Source organism: Protopterus annectens, chromosome 17.part0 (genome assembly GCF_019279795.1).
Source record: "Protopterus annectens isolate FY-2018-M chromosome 17.part0, PAN1.0, whole genome shotgun sequence".
Classification (NCBI taxonomy): Eukaryota; Metazoa; Chordata; order Ceratodontiformes; family Protopteridae; genus Protopterus; species Protopterus annectens.
The window spans coordinates 688,269,639-688,286,819 of NC_056751.1; the positions used below are offsets into that span (position 1 = coordinate 688,269,639).

Consider the following 17,181-nt stretch of genomic DNA (forward strand, 5'->3'; position numbering starts at 1 on the left):
CCCTTACCCTCTTCATTGATGCTGCACATTAGTAAAAGGGGTGTAAACCCATGAAGGTCACGGGGGATGAGTCCAAGTATTTTTCCACTCCAAAGGGAGCTTTCAGTGATTGGTTTATAATCTGACTTCATATGTTATTTATTGTGAATGTAACCCTTTAAACAAAAACTGTTCATTTATCAAACTTTTTTCCTGATGGGACTCTAGTACAAAACCAGTAACCTTCAAACACCCAAAGACTCAAAGATAAAAAAGTATGGTTCTTTATAAGATGTATAGATTTGTTAATGATGGGCCATATGTGATAATCCCTGGGTATGATAGATCTTTAGCCTGTGTGGGGGTAGGCACCTGCAATACTAAATATGTGGTATATGTGGCTATTTGCTTGACCTGTCCATCCTTTTATGTGGGGAAGACAATGTGAACATTAAGGGATCCTATGTATGAGCACATCTAGAAGAAGGGGTAGTAGGACATCAAACACCCTATTTAAACACATAAAAGAATTTACAGCATGCAAAACATTTTTGTTCTTTATTGTGGATCGAGTTAGGGTGAAGGAAACCGGCAGTGACACTGATTCAGCACTAGAACTGAATGAATTGATTTGGCAGATTAAATTAAAAGTGGACGTCAAACCTGGCTTGAATGATTACATCTCCATTTTGAGTGTAATTTCATGCACATTTTTTAAATCTGTCAGACGGTAAATCTGTATACTTATTGTGTAATGTTTAACGATGACCAACTGAAAGATGGGATGGGTTGTTCTCATTTTTTACAGTGTTAATTGACAACTGTTTTTTATTGGTTGATTTTATTTGGATTGCACATATTTAATTGGAAAGTATGTAGCATCAGACTCTGAAGAAGCCCAGATTGTTTAGGGCGAAAGCGCTTAATCTGTTTCCATTAAATAGCTGACATACCACATTTGGAGTTTGCTATTTTACTCTGGTAGAAAAGCTTTCAGCCAAACAAAAGATTACATTATAAAGCTGCTTTGGTACTTGGGGCTTGAAGATTTGTCTCTGTCAACAAAGCCCAACAGGTAAATAGGGCTTGAAGCCAATATTTCTGTAACTGACGTCATTATTGTTCCATAGTAGTTTGTGACATGGGTCAAATATAGTTGTAATAGAAAAAATGACAGCCAGCATATAGTGGTGTAAAAATTGAGAAGATACTTTACCCCATTAAATCATGGCAAAACAGACCGGTTTCGGCAGATTTACTAAACCATCATCAATGTAATGAAAACACATATCAAATGCCCTTAAATAACAAAAAGTCAGTGAAACGCTCCTGTTGACTGGCTGGCTACAATTGTTCATTAAGCCCTGGTGGGAACAAACCCCCTAGTTTAACGATCCACTTTTTTTCTTTATTATTTAATATATTTTGCCAACCAAATTTATTTAGGTTGTCACCTCTAATTTTATCAATAATGGTGAACCTAAAGCTTGATGTTGGGTGTGCCAAAGAATGTTTATATAAAGCATTGCTCATTCTTTTATGCCTGTCACTCATATGTTCATCTATTCAAAATCTAACGGGTCGAGAGGTTTGTCCAACGTAAAAGGCAGAGCATGAACAGGTTGCCAAATATATGACCCATTCACTACTGCAATTAGCTAGGAATTTGATGTCATAGACCATGTATGTTCCACTGTCTGCTGATAATGCCCAACAATCTGTGGGTATTACACTCATAGGTGGTAACCAATCTAATCTCAGGTTGGTTATGTGATTCTCGCTCTTTGTATACCATCGGGTCCTGTCTATCAGTAGAAGTAACTTGATTACTGGCTGTAAGTATAGTACCAGATTTGTAGCCATGGGCCCGAAACCTGTTGATAAGGTCTTTTTTGTAATATTCATACCTCTCAGGATGTGAACATATGCGTTTGATGTGAAGAAATTGGGATTTAGGAATATTCCGTGTAATGTGTGGTGGGTGGAAACTGGATGCATGCAGCAAGAAATTGTACTGAGGGTATTTTCGATAAACCTGAGTGTCTAATGTATGATGCTGATTCCTGGTAACAAGAACATCAAGAAATGAGATTTGATCCAAGTCATAATTGACTGTGAATTGAATACCCCACTTATTCCCGTTAATATACTTCATGAACTCGTGTAAATAGGCAACATCCGCCCTCCATACCATCTAGCAATCGTCAAGATAGCATCGGCATATATCCATAGACTCAAGAAATAGATTATGGAGGGGGTCATATTTAAGTTGTTCCTCTATGAATGCCATGAAAAGGTCTGCATAAATGGGGGCAAAAGATGCCCCATAGCAGTACCCTGTGTTTGCCAAAATCAACTATCCTGATAGTAGAAGGTATTCTTGGTGAGTATGTGCTCAGCAAGACAAATGAGAAAGGTGTTGAACTCAGGTGGGTATAATGCCACTTTGGATAACCAATGTTCTAAAGCTTGTAGTCCTGCCTATTGGTATAAAGTGCAGAGGCATCCAGAGTGTAAAGTAATCAACCATGCTCAATTTGTGTATCTGACACAATTTGTAAGAATTCCGTGGTATCTTGAATGCGGGCCCTGACATGTTTCAAAAGTGGCCAGAGATGTTGGCTAAGAAAATATGATAATGATTCAGTGAGGGAACCTCTGCCAGAAACTATGGGTCTACCGGGGGGGGGGGGTCATATAGTGATGTTAGCAATGAGCCGACAAGCCACACCATGGATAGTGCAAATAATTCATAGACAGTTTATAGGAGTTTGCAGATAAATACACAGACGTTAAACATTTTACACCACAAGACAGATTAGTATATGGTGGATGAAGTATTTTAAAAAGCAAGTCAGCTTGACGAAAACATTATTGAACTGCAAATAAAACTTTACACCTACGATTTCATGTCAATTCGTGGCAGGTCATGGTTGTGAACATACAACAGTTATACACATATTTGCGTACATAACTTGTAGAGTAAACTCTCGAGTAACCAGCACCCTTGGGGATTGGTAGACACCTGATAACTGTAGTTTCTGGTTGCTTGAGAGTTACTATTAAAAGTAGGCCTTACTAATACTGTATCCTATACTGTTTGCTTGGTTTGACTTGTTTTTAGGTTGGGGAGAGAGGGAATTTATTCCTGCCTTCCTTTTTAAAACTCTAAAACTCTAAAATCGTAAGGTATGTTTCTGCGGGGGCCGGGGGTGGGGGTGGGGGGGGCAGAACGTGTAACACATGAAAACTCTACTGTATTTCTTGGATTCTTTTTTTTTCTGGTTGCTTGAAGTTCGGTTAACTGAGAGTTTACTGTATTTAATTTTGAGGGTCACCAGAATGAAGATTTTTAAAGAGCGTAGCTGGATAATCTAGCTACAGATACCAGCAAGTTTGGGGATCATTGAATATTACCTCTGTGGCAGCTAAATTTGTGAGCCTCTTTTAAGTTAATTTTACATTTCTTGCTGCAGTTGCTGTCCTGCCTTCATTCCTAAATGTATTGAGTAGAATGTTCCAGCTGACTGGCGCAAGTTTGTAAGAGTACTTTTCTCTGCTGACTTTTCTGGACTATAGCGTGATTAGAGTAATTGTGGTACTGTTTTACTCTCTTAATTCACAAGGAGACACTTTCATGTGTAGTTTTTATTTAAGGGAAGGACAGTATCTAACACTGCAGATGTTTAAAAGTGAAGAGTATGTTGCCTGCTCTTTAAAGGCATTGTTTTTTATGCAGTATCACACTGTTTACAGATTTTTGTGTGCTTCTTTGTGTTTTGTCCAGTGTGTTACTTTATCTCCATTCTGTAATACATCTCCTTGTCTCTATTAACAAAGGAAATTGGTTTTGACAAAAAACTCTGATTTGGAGGCAGAAATAATGTTTCTGGATTCACTATCCTCTAAGAAAAAGGAAAAGCTGCTATCCTCACAGTTACATGGCAAAATCTGTGAGTATGACTAAAAATGCAAGTTGCCTAAGAGAAGTGATGAGTTCATTTTGAAACTTAGGCACTTCACAATATAGCTGTGTGCAGTATTGGTGATGCACCCATTGAAGTACAAATCAAAGAAAAATAGCTTCACAGTCAGTGATGATTTCACCTGTCACCAGCGTCCAGTGGAAGCTTGACAGTCAGTGATGATGTCATCTCAGTCACCAGCAGAAATACTTAACCCTGGACCTGAAGATACTAACATGCAAAGTTATTATTTAAGGAGACAAATCCTTCCTTCGCTCCATCCTTCATTCCTCCATCCCTTCCTCACATTTTCATGTAAGAGTAGAAGTAAGGAAGCATGGAAGGACAACCTTGTTTGGTAGTTGAGTGCCAGTGTACTCTGAGGAGAGTAGTGCTGCATCTTTGAGAGAGGCTTAGTTAAAATGTTAAAAAGAATATTAAATGTTAAAAAGAATATTGGAATGAATTTAATTTTATAATGGACATTTAATAAAGTAGTTCTGAAATCTTACTTTTCTCTCTTACCTTAAGGTCTTTGACACATCTGACCTACCTGGTGGTGTGGTGAATATTCTTACTGGATCACGGGATCACCTGGTCAAGTACCTTGTTGAACATCAAGATGTGCAGGCCATGTGGTATTTTGGATCAGAGCAGGTAGGTAATATTTTATCGTGAGTAGAATTTATAGATTTGGTGTGTAGTGAAAATACTTCCTTCTTTGTAACATATATGATAGCTGTATTTTATACACCCTGCTAGGTCCCAAGGAATAGATTTCTGGGATACTCGGTCCTGCCGAAACTTTCACTTATAATAGTAAATGAAGTTAGCAATAGTATGCATTTGGCTAGTTGTAGAAGATATCAAGTTTGAACACACACTGTATTCATTATATTTATGTAATTTTTAAAACATTTAATTCCAGCATCAGATCTTGCTTTTAAAACAAAGTGTGTGTGTGTATGTGTGTGTGTGTGTGTGTGTGTGTGTGTGTGTGTGTGTGTGTGTGTGTGTGTGTGTGTGTGTGTGTGTGTGTGTGTTTGTGTGTGTGTGTGTGTGTGTGTGTGTCTGTGTCTGTGTCTGTGTGTGTGTCTGTGTCTGTGTCTGCGTCTGTGTCTGTGTGTGTGTGAGAAAGAGAAAGGCATCCACTTCAGTACTGGAAAAATATTACATTGATTTTTTTCAGCATGTACCAGAGCTGTCATTGAAGATGCAAGACAGATTGAAACTGAAAGGCATACACTTTCATACTGAGACAGGGCTTTCTTTCCTTCTTTTTTTCAAAATGTAACTGCCTTTTTGTTTTCTTGGAACAAAACGTGCTTTGTTTTTAATCTGCATTTCCATTTTTATTTTTACCGTAACAAAACTGGAATTCCTTTTTTTTTTTTCAATTAAAGATTTCCATGCTATCCTTGCATGTGAAATACCATACATGTATCCTTTGCATCAGAAAATACTCTGTGAGGCTTATTAGCCTTAATAAGAATAAGTTCTATATTAGCTCTGATTTATTAATCAGAGTCTGTGCGTTTCCTCCATTAGGCATGAATATGACAGGAAAAAAGTTGCTTACACCTTTGTAAGATATGAAATTTTTTCAATGTTTGAGGAATTTCTGTGACTTACTTGTGAGTCTGTAGATTGCGACTCAAACACCTGGGGTTGATCATCAGTCTAGACACATAAGAACTTAACCAGGAAGGATGAGTGGTTGGATGATGTCAGCTTGACCATTTTGGGAGAGGAAGGGAGCCAAGCCCACTGCTTCCCTGACTCACCATTTTGATTGGATGTCATAGCAGGGAGATACTGCCACCAGCTAAGTGTCCATGGGAGGGATGCTACCACCAAGCAGCATAAAGGAGGGATGCTACCACCAAGCAGCATAAACTGTAGCCAGCTTGAGCATGCACAGGAGGGTATGTGGCTGGAGCTGGTATTGCAGCCATCTCTTGCAGCTGCTGAAGGGGGGACAGTTAGGGTTGTGTCTCCAGGATAATGACCTCCTCTCTGCTTGGTTGTTGTCCCTGGCCTCAAACCGCCCATGTTGTATGGAGCTGTGAGGCATACATACAGTAAGAAGTGAGAAGGTGGCGGTTTGAATTGTCAGCCAGTGGAGAACCAGTGGTCAACAGACATGAATGCAGGAACAAGATTATTGACAAGAGAATGTTGAGCATTACCTGTTGCATATCTTGGATGTTCACAGGCAACTGAGAGACACCATCAGAAGGTCTTAACCTCCAACAACAGATCAACTGTCTGCTTAATTCAAGAAAGGCAGAGAAAGCCTCAGTGTCTTCAGGCAGACATTTTTTAATGTCTGATACAATGTTTTTATTGTTTATTTATTTAATATTTGTGTACCAGGAAAATCTGACTTGGAACAAAGCCAATTTTCAGCAAAGGCCCGCAGAGAAATGCTCTAGATGCATGTCTTTGTAATGACCATTGGGAGATACTTTCTAATGTCTTTGTAATATGCTCTCTTTTGTTAAGGTAAACACAGTACAGCACTACAGGGTGTTCTACTAGAGCAGTAGGTTGTTAAGGTAAACACAGTACATCACTACAAGGTGTTCTACTAGTGCAGTAGGTTGTTAAGGTAAACACAGTACATCAATACAGGGCATTCTACTAGGGCTGTAGGTTGTTAAGGTAAACACAGTACATCACTACAGGGCATTCTACTAGAGCAGTAGGTTGTTAAGGTAAACACAGTACAGTACTAGAGGACGTTCTACTAGAGCAGCAGGTCGTTAAGGTAGACACAGTACAGCACTACAGGACGTTCTACTAGAGCAGAAGGTTGTTAAGGTAAACACAGTACAGTACTATAGGGCATTCTACTAGAGCAGCAGGTTGTTAAGGTAAACACAGTACAGTACTACAGGATGTTCTAATAGAGCAGCAGGTTGTTAAGGTAAACACAGTACAGCACTATGGGACGTTCTACTAGAGCAGCAGGTTGTTAAGGTAAACACTGTACAGCACTACATGATGTTCTACTAGAGCAGCAGGTTGTTAAGGTAAACACAGTACATCACTACAGGCCGTTCTACTAGGGCAGTAGGTTGTTAAGGTAAACACAGTACAGTACTACAAGACGTTCTACTAGGGCTGTAGGCTGTTAACATAAACACAATACAGCACTACAGGGTGTTCTACTAGAGCAGCAGGTTGTTAAGGTAAACACAGTACAGTACTACAGGACGTTCTACTAGGGCAGCAGGTTGTTAAGGTAAACACAGTACAGTACTACAAGACGTTCTACTAGGGCTGTAGGCTGTTAACATAAACACAATACAGCACTACAGGGTGTTCTACTAGAGCAGCAGGTTGTTAAGGTAAACACAGTACAGTACTACAGGACGTTCTACTAGAGCAGCAGGTTGTTAAAGTAAACACATTACAGCACTATGGAACGTTCTACTAGGGCAGTAGGTTGTTAAGGTAGACACAGTACAGTACTACAGGACGTTCTACTAGAGCAGCAGGTTGTTAAGGTAAGCACAGTACAGCACTACAGGCCGTTCTACTAGGGCAGCAGGTTGTTAAGGTAAACACAGTACAGCACTACAGGACGTTCTACTAGGGCAGCAGGTTGTTAAGGTAAACACAGTACATCAATACAGGGCGTTCTACTAGGGCAGCAGGTTGTTAAGGTAAACACAGTACAGCACGACAGGGACGTTCTACTAGAGCAGCAGGTTGTTAAGGTAAACACAGTATAGCACTACAGGACATTTTAATAGAGCAGCAGGTTGTTAAGGTAAACACAGTACAGCACTACAGGGCGTTCTACTAGGGCAGCAGGTTGTTAAGGTAAACACAGTACAGCACGACAGGGACGTTCTACTAGAGCAGCAGGTTGTTAAGGTAAACACAGTACAGTACTACGGGATGTTCTACTAGAGCAGCAGGTTGTTAAGGTAAATACAGTACATCAATACAGGGCATTCTACTAGGGCAGCAGGTTGTTAAGGTAAACACATTACAGCACTACAGGACGTTCTACTAGGGCAGCAGGTTGTTAAGGTAAACACAGTACAGCACTACAGGCCGTTCTACTAGGGCAGCAGGTTGTTAAGGTAAACACAGTACAGTACTACAGGACGTTCTACTAGAGCAGCAGGTTGTTAAGGTAAACACAGTACAGCACTACAGGGCATTCTACTAGAGCAGCAGGTTGTTAAGGTAAACACAGTACAGCACTACAGGGCGTTCTACTAGAGCAGCAGGTTGTTAAGGTAAACACAGTACAGCACTACAGGGCGTTCTGCTAGAGCAGCAGGTTGTTAAGGTAAATACAGTACATCAATACAGGGCGTTCTGCTAGAGCAACAGGTTGTTAAGGTAAACACAGTACAGCACTACAGGGCATTCTACTAGAGCAGCAGGTTGTTAAGGTAAACACAGTACAGTACTACAGGGCGTTCTACTAGAGCAGCAGGTTGTTAAGGTAAACACAGTGCATCACTACGGGACGTTCTACTAGGGCAGCAGGTTGTTAAGGTAAACAAAGTACAGCACTATGGGACGTTCTACTAGAGCAGCAGGTTGTTAAGGTAAACACAGTACAGCACTACAGGACGTTCTACTAGAGTAGCAGGTTGTTAAGGTAAACACAGTACAGTACTACAGGACATTCTACTAGAGCAGTAGGTTAAGGTAAACACAGTACATCACTACAGGACATTCTACTAGAGTAGCAGGTTGTTAAGGTAAACACAGTACAGCACTACAGGACGTTCTACTAGAGCAGCAGGTTGTTAAGCTAAACACAGTACAGCACTACAGGACGTTCTACTAGAGTAGCAGGTTGTTAAGGTAAACACAGTACAGCACTACAGGGCGTTCTACTAGAGCAGCAGGTTGTTAAGGTAAACACAGTACAGCCTACAGAGCGTTCTACTAGAGCAGCAGGTTGTTAAGGTAAATACAGTACATCAATACAGGGCATTCTGCTAGGGCAGCAGGTTGTTAAGGTAAACACATTACAGCACTACAGGACGTTCTACTAGAGCAGCAGGTTGTTAAGGTAAACACAGTACAGCACTACAGGACGTTCTACTAGAGCAGCAGGTTGTTTAGGTAAACACAGTACAGCACTACAGGACGTTCTACTAGAGTAGCAGGTTGTTCAGGTAAACACAGTACAGCACTACAGGGCGTTCTACTAGAGCAGCAGGTTGTTAAGGTAAACACAGTACAGCCTACAGAGCGTTCTACTAGAGCAGCAGGTTGTTAAGGTAAACACAGTACATCAATACAGGGCATTCTGCTAGGGCAGCAGGTTGTTAAGGTAAATACAGTACATCAATACAGGGCATTCTACTAGGGCAGCAGGTTGTTAAGGTAAACACAGTACAGCACTACAGGGCATTCTACTTGGGCTGTAGGTTGTTAAGATAAACACAGTACAGCACTACAGGGCATTCTACTAGGGCAGCAGGTTGTTAAGGTAAACACAGTACATCACTACAGGACGTTCTACTAGAGCAGCAGGTTGTTAAGGTAAATACAGTACATCAATACAGGGCATTCTGCTAGGGCAGCAGGTTGTTAAGGTAAATACAGTACATCAATACAGGGCATTCTACTAGGGCAGCAGGTTGTTAAGGTAAACACAGTACAGTACTACAGGACGTTCTGCTAGAGCAGCAGGTTGTTAAGGTAAACACAGTACAGCACTACAGGACGTTCTACTAAAACAGCAGGTTGTTAAGGTAAGCACAGTACAGCACTAGAGGCTGTTCTGCTAGGGCAGCAGGTTGTTAATGTAACCACAGTACAGCACTACGGGGCATTCTACTAGGGCAGCAAGATTTTAAGGTAAACACTGTACAGCACTATGGGATGTTCTACTAGAGCAGCAGGTTGTTAAGGTAAACACAGTACAGGACTACGGGACGTTCTACTAGAGCAGCAGTTTGTTAAGGTAAATACAGTAGATCACTACAAGGCATTCTACTAGGGCAGCAGGTTGTTAAGGTTATTACAGTAGATCACTACAGGGACGTTCCACTAGAGCAGCAGGCAAGGGAGCCCGCAGGAGTTTTTTGCAGGGGGGTGCAAACACAGAGCTCTGCCCACAGCCTCACCCCCTCTTCCCAGACAGCCCCACCCCCTCTGTGCACGCAGCCCCAACCCCCACCCATGCTGCCATTCCAGTGTCCTATTACTTGGCTATTTCTCCCCATTTGTCATAGACACTTTTCAAATCTCTCAGTGTGCATACTGTTTTATGCTTTACTTCTACAATGATTACAGATATCTGGATTTCATTTACAACTTTTATTTCAAATTGTATAGCACAAACACTGATAGACATTTACTAAACCTAAACAAAGCAATAGTCTTACAGTGAAAACAGACTTAGCATTAAAACTTTACCTTTGAAACCCACATTCACTGAAACAGCATTGAAACCCACATTCAAAGAAAATGCATCTGGCCAGTGGCAGGGTAAGTTTACCTTTGGGCTGTTTTCAAACCATAAGCTCCATGCACACATTTTTAGAACCATGCAAAATTTCTTTGATTCGCCTTCCTGACTGTATTAATTATACTATATAATAATTTAATTATATCCCTTGTATAATACAGCACCACTTGTTAGAGTGTGTTTTAAATTTATACTTTTTTAAATTTATAGTTTTGAACATTTTTCCTTTAAGCAATGAAACAAATCATATGAACCAATAATGACAACCTGCCCAATTCAGAACATTTCAACTATAAAGGGCCACTCAAACTTGTCATACCATCTAGCAATATCAACCAATATGCAGAATCCCGACTAGTTTAGACCAGTTTACAGGCATTGCTGTATTCTGGGCTGTGGTGTAGTTCCTGTGTTGTCCATTACCTTACTTGGATAGAAGGAAGTTTCTTTGCTCACCAGTGGGAGTGGGGAGCCTTGAGCAGCCTACCTGTCCCTGTAGGAAGTGACCTCAGCACAAGAGCTGTAGTAATTGGTTGTTTTGGACCATTTCTAGCTCTTTTGTAGTTCCCTGTTTAAAATCCACGTTTGCACGGCTTTGGCGCTGGTTAAACCAGGTTAAACTTCTTCTGGCTCCGCCAAGTCTGCTCTTCAAATTTTCCCTTAAGGAAGCTCTACTCTTAGTATAATCTGACTACTCGCTATAAAATAAGCCTAGCACTTGTTCTCAAAACTTCTCTACTAAGTAAGCACTCTCGTACTAAGTAAGCACTACATCCACCTACCACCCCTGTGAATTTCCACTTCCCTTAAAGGCAACAACACTCCCTTATACTGTTCTAGCATGTTGAGTGGTAGATTGCTGGCGTCCTCTCCAGTTCAACTGGTTAATCTGGGTATCTTGAGACAATGCTACAATTGTCTCATGTACACAGACAACCCTCTCCTCCTCCCAACAAACACAAATACATGTGAGAGATGCAGCTATATAGCCAAACTGGAGGCTGAACTCTCTCAACTCAGGGCTGGCATGACCAGACAGGAGGAGATGGTAACCACACGCACAACAAACGCTGTCCCACATAGACCTACCACAACTGCAAACCAAAGCAGACATCCAAAAATCCACCACCTCAAAACAAAACACATGCAACACATACTTCAATAAATCAGTGTGTCAACCAATCACAGCCTTTAAGGCCAAACACCATGCCTGATACACTAGTAATAGGTGACTCTATAGTCAGACACACTGATGTCCTGCTTACCAGGCTGAACAAGGAGAGGGTGACTGTGAGCTGCCTATCGGGAGCTAGGATCCGCCACATAACACACGCACTCAGGTCACTCCAAAGCAAGTACAAATATGACTCCGTCATTGTCCATGCTGGCGTGAATGACCTGAGACGTAACTTCCTGGACTACATGAAAAGAGACATAGAGGAGCTCTCTGATTATGTAGCCCAGGCTGGTATGACCCTGACCCTGAGCAGCATCTTGCCCTCACCAAGAATGATGCCACAATACAAAGACAGGATGATCAGCTTTAATAATTGGCTCAAGTACTGGTGTCATTCTAAGGGGATCCAATATCTGTCTGCCTGGGATGACATGTTGGACAAGCCACGCTGCTTCGCAAGGGATGGCTTGCACCTGTCACCACTGGGCTTCCGGATATTGGCCAAGGCTCTTGCCACCCCCATAGTGCCTTTTTTAGGCAAGGCTCAAAAGACAAACCCACCTCCTTAGAAAACAAAAATGAAAAAAAAACTAAGGGTAATGCTGCTCAACGCCAGAAGTCTAAATCTCAAGATGCAGGCACACGATGCACTCCTCAGTATGGAGAACATCGACGTCTGTGCAGTAACTGAAACCTAGTTCAAGGCTCCTGAGAGCACCCCAGCACTACCAGGCTATACCTCGTATCATGCTTTTCGGCCCCAAAACCTGGGCCGAACCACAAACGGAGGGGGAGTGTCCATATTCATCAAGGACACCCACACCTCCAGGTTAGTAGCAACACATGAAGCATCAGAGACCATACAGGTGCAACTAACCATAGGCAAAACTGCTATACAACTGGTAGCATGTTACAGACCACCCTCCCAATCTCAGGAACCCCACTCAGCCTTCCTGAAGACATTGGAAGATATGAATGTATCACAAAATACCATCATACTGGGAGACTTCAACTACCCAAACATAGATTGGGTACATTATTCTAGCCCTAACACCCTAGCCCAAAGGTTCCTGGAATTCATAAATTCAAATGTACTGGAACAACTAGTCACCTCTCCCACTAGGGGAGATAATATACTAGACCTGATCATCACAAACATGGGGACAAAATGCTCCACACCGGAGGTATACCCCTCACTAGTGAGATCTGACCACAAACTAATCACCCTGGATATACATATCCCACCTCCACCCCCAGCACAAAAGACCACAGTGAAAAACTTCTCAAAAGCAGACTTCACTCTTCTTAAGACTGAGATGGTATCCTTTAAGCCCACTGGGCCAGTGGATACCACATCCCACAATGCCGAATCCTTCAAAAATGCTTTCTATGGACATCTCCAAGAATGCACGGATCATGCAATCCCAAATAAATCCAAGTCCCTCTCCACCAAAGGCAAGCGTCCTGTCTGGTGGACCTCAGCCATTAACAAATTGAATAACAAAAGAAGGAAGCTATTGCACGACAGAGCAAAATCCCATAAAGGGAAGACATCTCTGATCAACATTAGCAGAAAACTACGTTCTCTCATAAAAACATCCAAGGCCAGCTTTGAGAGAAAAATCACTAAGGACACTAAATATAACCACAAAGCCTTCTTCAGCTATGTTAGAAACATGGGCGGAAACCCTCAGATATGCTCAGAGTTAGTTCACAACAACAAAAAATACACTGAACCCACAGATATTGCCAACATTCTGGCTGACAGGTTCAGTGCAAATTTCTCCCCTCCCTCACCCCCAAAAGAAGAAATACTTATCCCAGCTGAATGTAATCTCCCTGTCATCTCAGATGTCCAAGTGAGAACCGCCCTCAACAAAGCTAAAAACACAGCATCAATGGGACCTGACGGTATTCCGGGTTGCGTGCTACGTAAACTCCAAGAGGAGCTAAACCCACACATAAAAATGCTATTTAATCTTAGCCTTACTACAGGATATGTACCTGAACACTGGCGTACAGCAACAGTGGTCCCACTCCACAAAGGGGGTACCTCTACAGACCCTGGGAACTACCGCCCCATAAGCTTAACCAGCCTGGTCTGCAAAGCTATGGAAAGAATCATTATGGAACTCATAAACAGAGACATAGGGGACCTACAGACACTTGACTCCACCCAGTTCGGCTTTGTAAAGGGCAGATCCTGCCTTTTGAACCTGGTTGACTTTTTCGAAACAGTCACTAGAGCCATTGATGAGGGCAAAGCAGTCCATACAGCCTACCTGGACTTGGCTAAGGCCTTCGACACAATACCCCACTCAGGCATCATAGATAAGCTCACCAGCTTAAACGTAAACCCTTATGTCACTAGATGGGTTGCAAACTGGCTAAAGGACAGAACCCATAAAGTTAAAATTGCTGGAGCAATGTCAGACTCAAAGCCAGTCACAAGTGGTGGCCCACAGGGATCTGTCCTGGGACCCCTCTTGTTCGGCATTTATTTCTCAGATGTTAAAGCAAACATGGGAGGGTTGTGGCTGACAAAGTTCGCAGATGACTGCAAACTAGGCGCCATAGTCGATACACCAGCGGACACATACATCCTAGAAAAAGGCCTCACAGAAACGGACAACTGGTGCTGGAGTCACGGCCTTAAACTAAATGCCAAAAAATGTATAGTCATCCCCTTTGGAAAAAACAAAGTACCCACAAATTATCACATAGACAGCAACCCACTGAGTACGGAAAAAGTAATCAGAGGCCTAGGGACCCAAGTCGACAGCGACCTCTCATGTGACACCCACATTGCCAAAGTGGTTAGAAAAACATTCTACCTTGCACACCTCATCATGAAGGGATTCACATCCAGATCCAAGGATGTCATTGTACCCCTATACTCCTCCCTCATTAGACCCATGATTGAGTACAATGCCCCATTTGGTATGTACCTCACCCGGCATTTGCAACAGCTGGAGAGACCACAAAAGTACCTCACCAAGAGAATCAAGGGTCTCCAACATATGTCTTATTCCGCCAGACTAAAGAAACTCCAGCTCTATTCAGTAGCATACCGCCTGCTCAGAGGTGATCTCTGCCTGATGTACAAGGCCATGTCCAATCAGGATCTGATGGACATGCTCCACCTCAAAAAATCCAAATCCATCAGGACCACGAGAGCTAAAGACTTAAACCTCGGCACAAGTTTGAATAGGACATGCTGGAGGGATAGATTCATAACCCAGAGGCTTCCCATGCTTTGGAACAAGATCCCAGTTCATGTTAGGCAGAGCCCCTCACTGACTCTCTTCAAGAGAAATCTTGATGAGTGGATGGGAGATCGTAAGTTTACCCCAGGGGTCACATCTGTGTCACTGCTAGACAGGGGCACAGTAAACTAATTCTATTATATAAGGGGGCCTTCATTGTGTCACTACTAGACAGAGGCACAGTATTCTAAATCTATTCTGTGCATTTTTGTGCATTTTTGTACCATTTCATGGGGTGGCGAAAGCCACATCACTATGGCTTGGTTTACAAATGCCCCAGGGCAGATAGCCTAGTACTAAACTATGAAACTAAGAAGTAAAAGTCATCTGAATAATTCCACATTAAAGATATCTGAAACCAATGAAGAGGTTGTTGCTAGAAAACTTTATATTTCAGTGTTTCATTTACAAATTCAGTGCCTGTTGCCCTTGAAGAATAAATTGCCTATGCTACATTAAAAGAAATGGTACGTTGGTATATTGCAATAGGGAATGGGTGGCAAGCTGAAAAACAGGTTCATAGTTATTAGGTGTCTCATCCAAAGGAGGACATACTAAGAACTGCAGTACCATACCCCCTTAAAATACAAATGTACATACTGTAGGAATAGAACATACAGCCTTTTGCATCAAGATGCAAGTATGCTACCTGCTGTGCTAACACTGCTTTAAAACTCTGTACCACAATAATGATACCATTTGCTAAACAAAACAGTTGCACATTTTAAGCAGACAGCATGAGCAGCAGTATCCTTTGCTTCCCTTGAAGCTCACAATTCCTTGAAAATGCACTTGAAAATACATTCCACCTGTTAGATCTACACACACATGCACACACACACACACACACACACACACACACACACGCACCTCAACTTCTTAGTGCAAGAAATACATAAATAGATTTTGCCAAAGTTACAACTTTAAACTCTTTGTGACCTTGGTGTTTGTTTTTGACAGAAAGGTATAAAGGAACTTTTGGCAATGTATATAGTTGAATCTCTCTGTACTGAAGTACTCCCTACCATGATGCTGCTTTAATAAATAGTGTGTTTGCATTCAGAAACGTTTACAGTTTTTATACTGAATTTTATAGCTACATGAATTAGAAAATAACCAATTTCCTTTTCAGAGCCTAAGCTAAAAAGTCCACTCCTTACAAGCACTCCTTCCCATGGAAAACATCTATATATGCATCATCACAGAGACATAGTTCAAGACCGATGACAGCACTCCTTTAATGCAGGATTTCAATACCTGCCACAAGTTCAGGCCTATCACCAGAGATGAAAAGGTGATGGTGTCTACATATTCTTAAAGAACAATTCATCTCCAGACTTGCTAGGGGAGATAATGATGTGGAATTCCTCTACATCCAACTTAGCATTAACAAAACTCTTTACTGTGACTTACCTAACTATAGGTCCTCTCTATGTACCCCATCAGTCCATATCTCCTACCTAACTAATATGGTGTCCCTATGCATTAAGCCAACACCATTATTCTAGGAGACTTTAATCAACTACTCCTCCATTAACTGGGAAACTTGTATATCCTTGAGTATGTATTCCAAGACAGTTCTGGATTTCATCCATAGAGGATATCTGGATCAGTTAGTCTGTACCCAAACAACAGTGATAAAATCCTGGACTTGGTCCTTAACAATATGGGACAACTTTGGTGTCCACCAACTGCCACTTCCTCCCTGGTTAAACTAGACCACAAATCAGTCACATTTATTAGTAGACTGAAGCCAAAATCATCTTCCAATACCTCTGTTTTCAGAGATTATGCTAAGGTTAATCTACTAAAACTAAGCAATGGCCTGAATTATGTGGAATCCTTTACTGTCAAATCCTATGCACATGTAAATAGCTCCATAAACATCTATCCCCCACTGAAGTAAATAGAAAGCCACATTTAAGAATCATTTCATTTAGTCGAACCCAAATATAAACAGGCTCTGTAATAAAAGAAAGCATATTGCCTGCAAAAATAAATTTAACTCTCAAGATGCTAAAGACACTCTTGCTAAACTTAATAGGGAGCTTGTTACCCTGATCAAATCAATGAAAGCCAGATATGAGGTAAAAAATAACCAGCTAGGTGAAGGGTAACCAGAAAGCCTTCTTTAACTATGTTAGAAACTTCAGAAACAATTTGCAGCACTGCACAGAATAATAGTAAATGATTTTAAATTCCTGGATATAGGCAATTTACTAGCAGACAAATTTAGTTCAAACTTCAAACTTGTATGTGTGTATATATAGCAGAGTGGCCAGAATTCAAGATTTTGTGCTCAGACATCATAAATTTGCCCATACATCACTCAGCTAGCTA

The 17,181-nt window shown here is 41.5% G+C and overlaps 1 protein-coding gene across 1 annotated transcript in view; it reads left to right on the forward strand.

The window, feature by feature from the left end:
- ALDH16A1 (aldehyde dehydrogenase 16 family member A1) overlaps positions 1–17,181 on the forward strand; it is an 818,106-nt gene that overhangs the window by 700,794 nt on the left and 100,131 nt on the right. Inside the window, exon 13 of the mRNA XM_044059239.1 lies at positions 4,476–4,601. Within this exon, the coding sequence (XP_043915174.1) occupies positions 4,476–4,601 (126 nt within the window). The remainder of the gene's footprint in view (positions 1–4,475; positions 4,602–17,181) is intronic.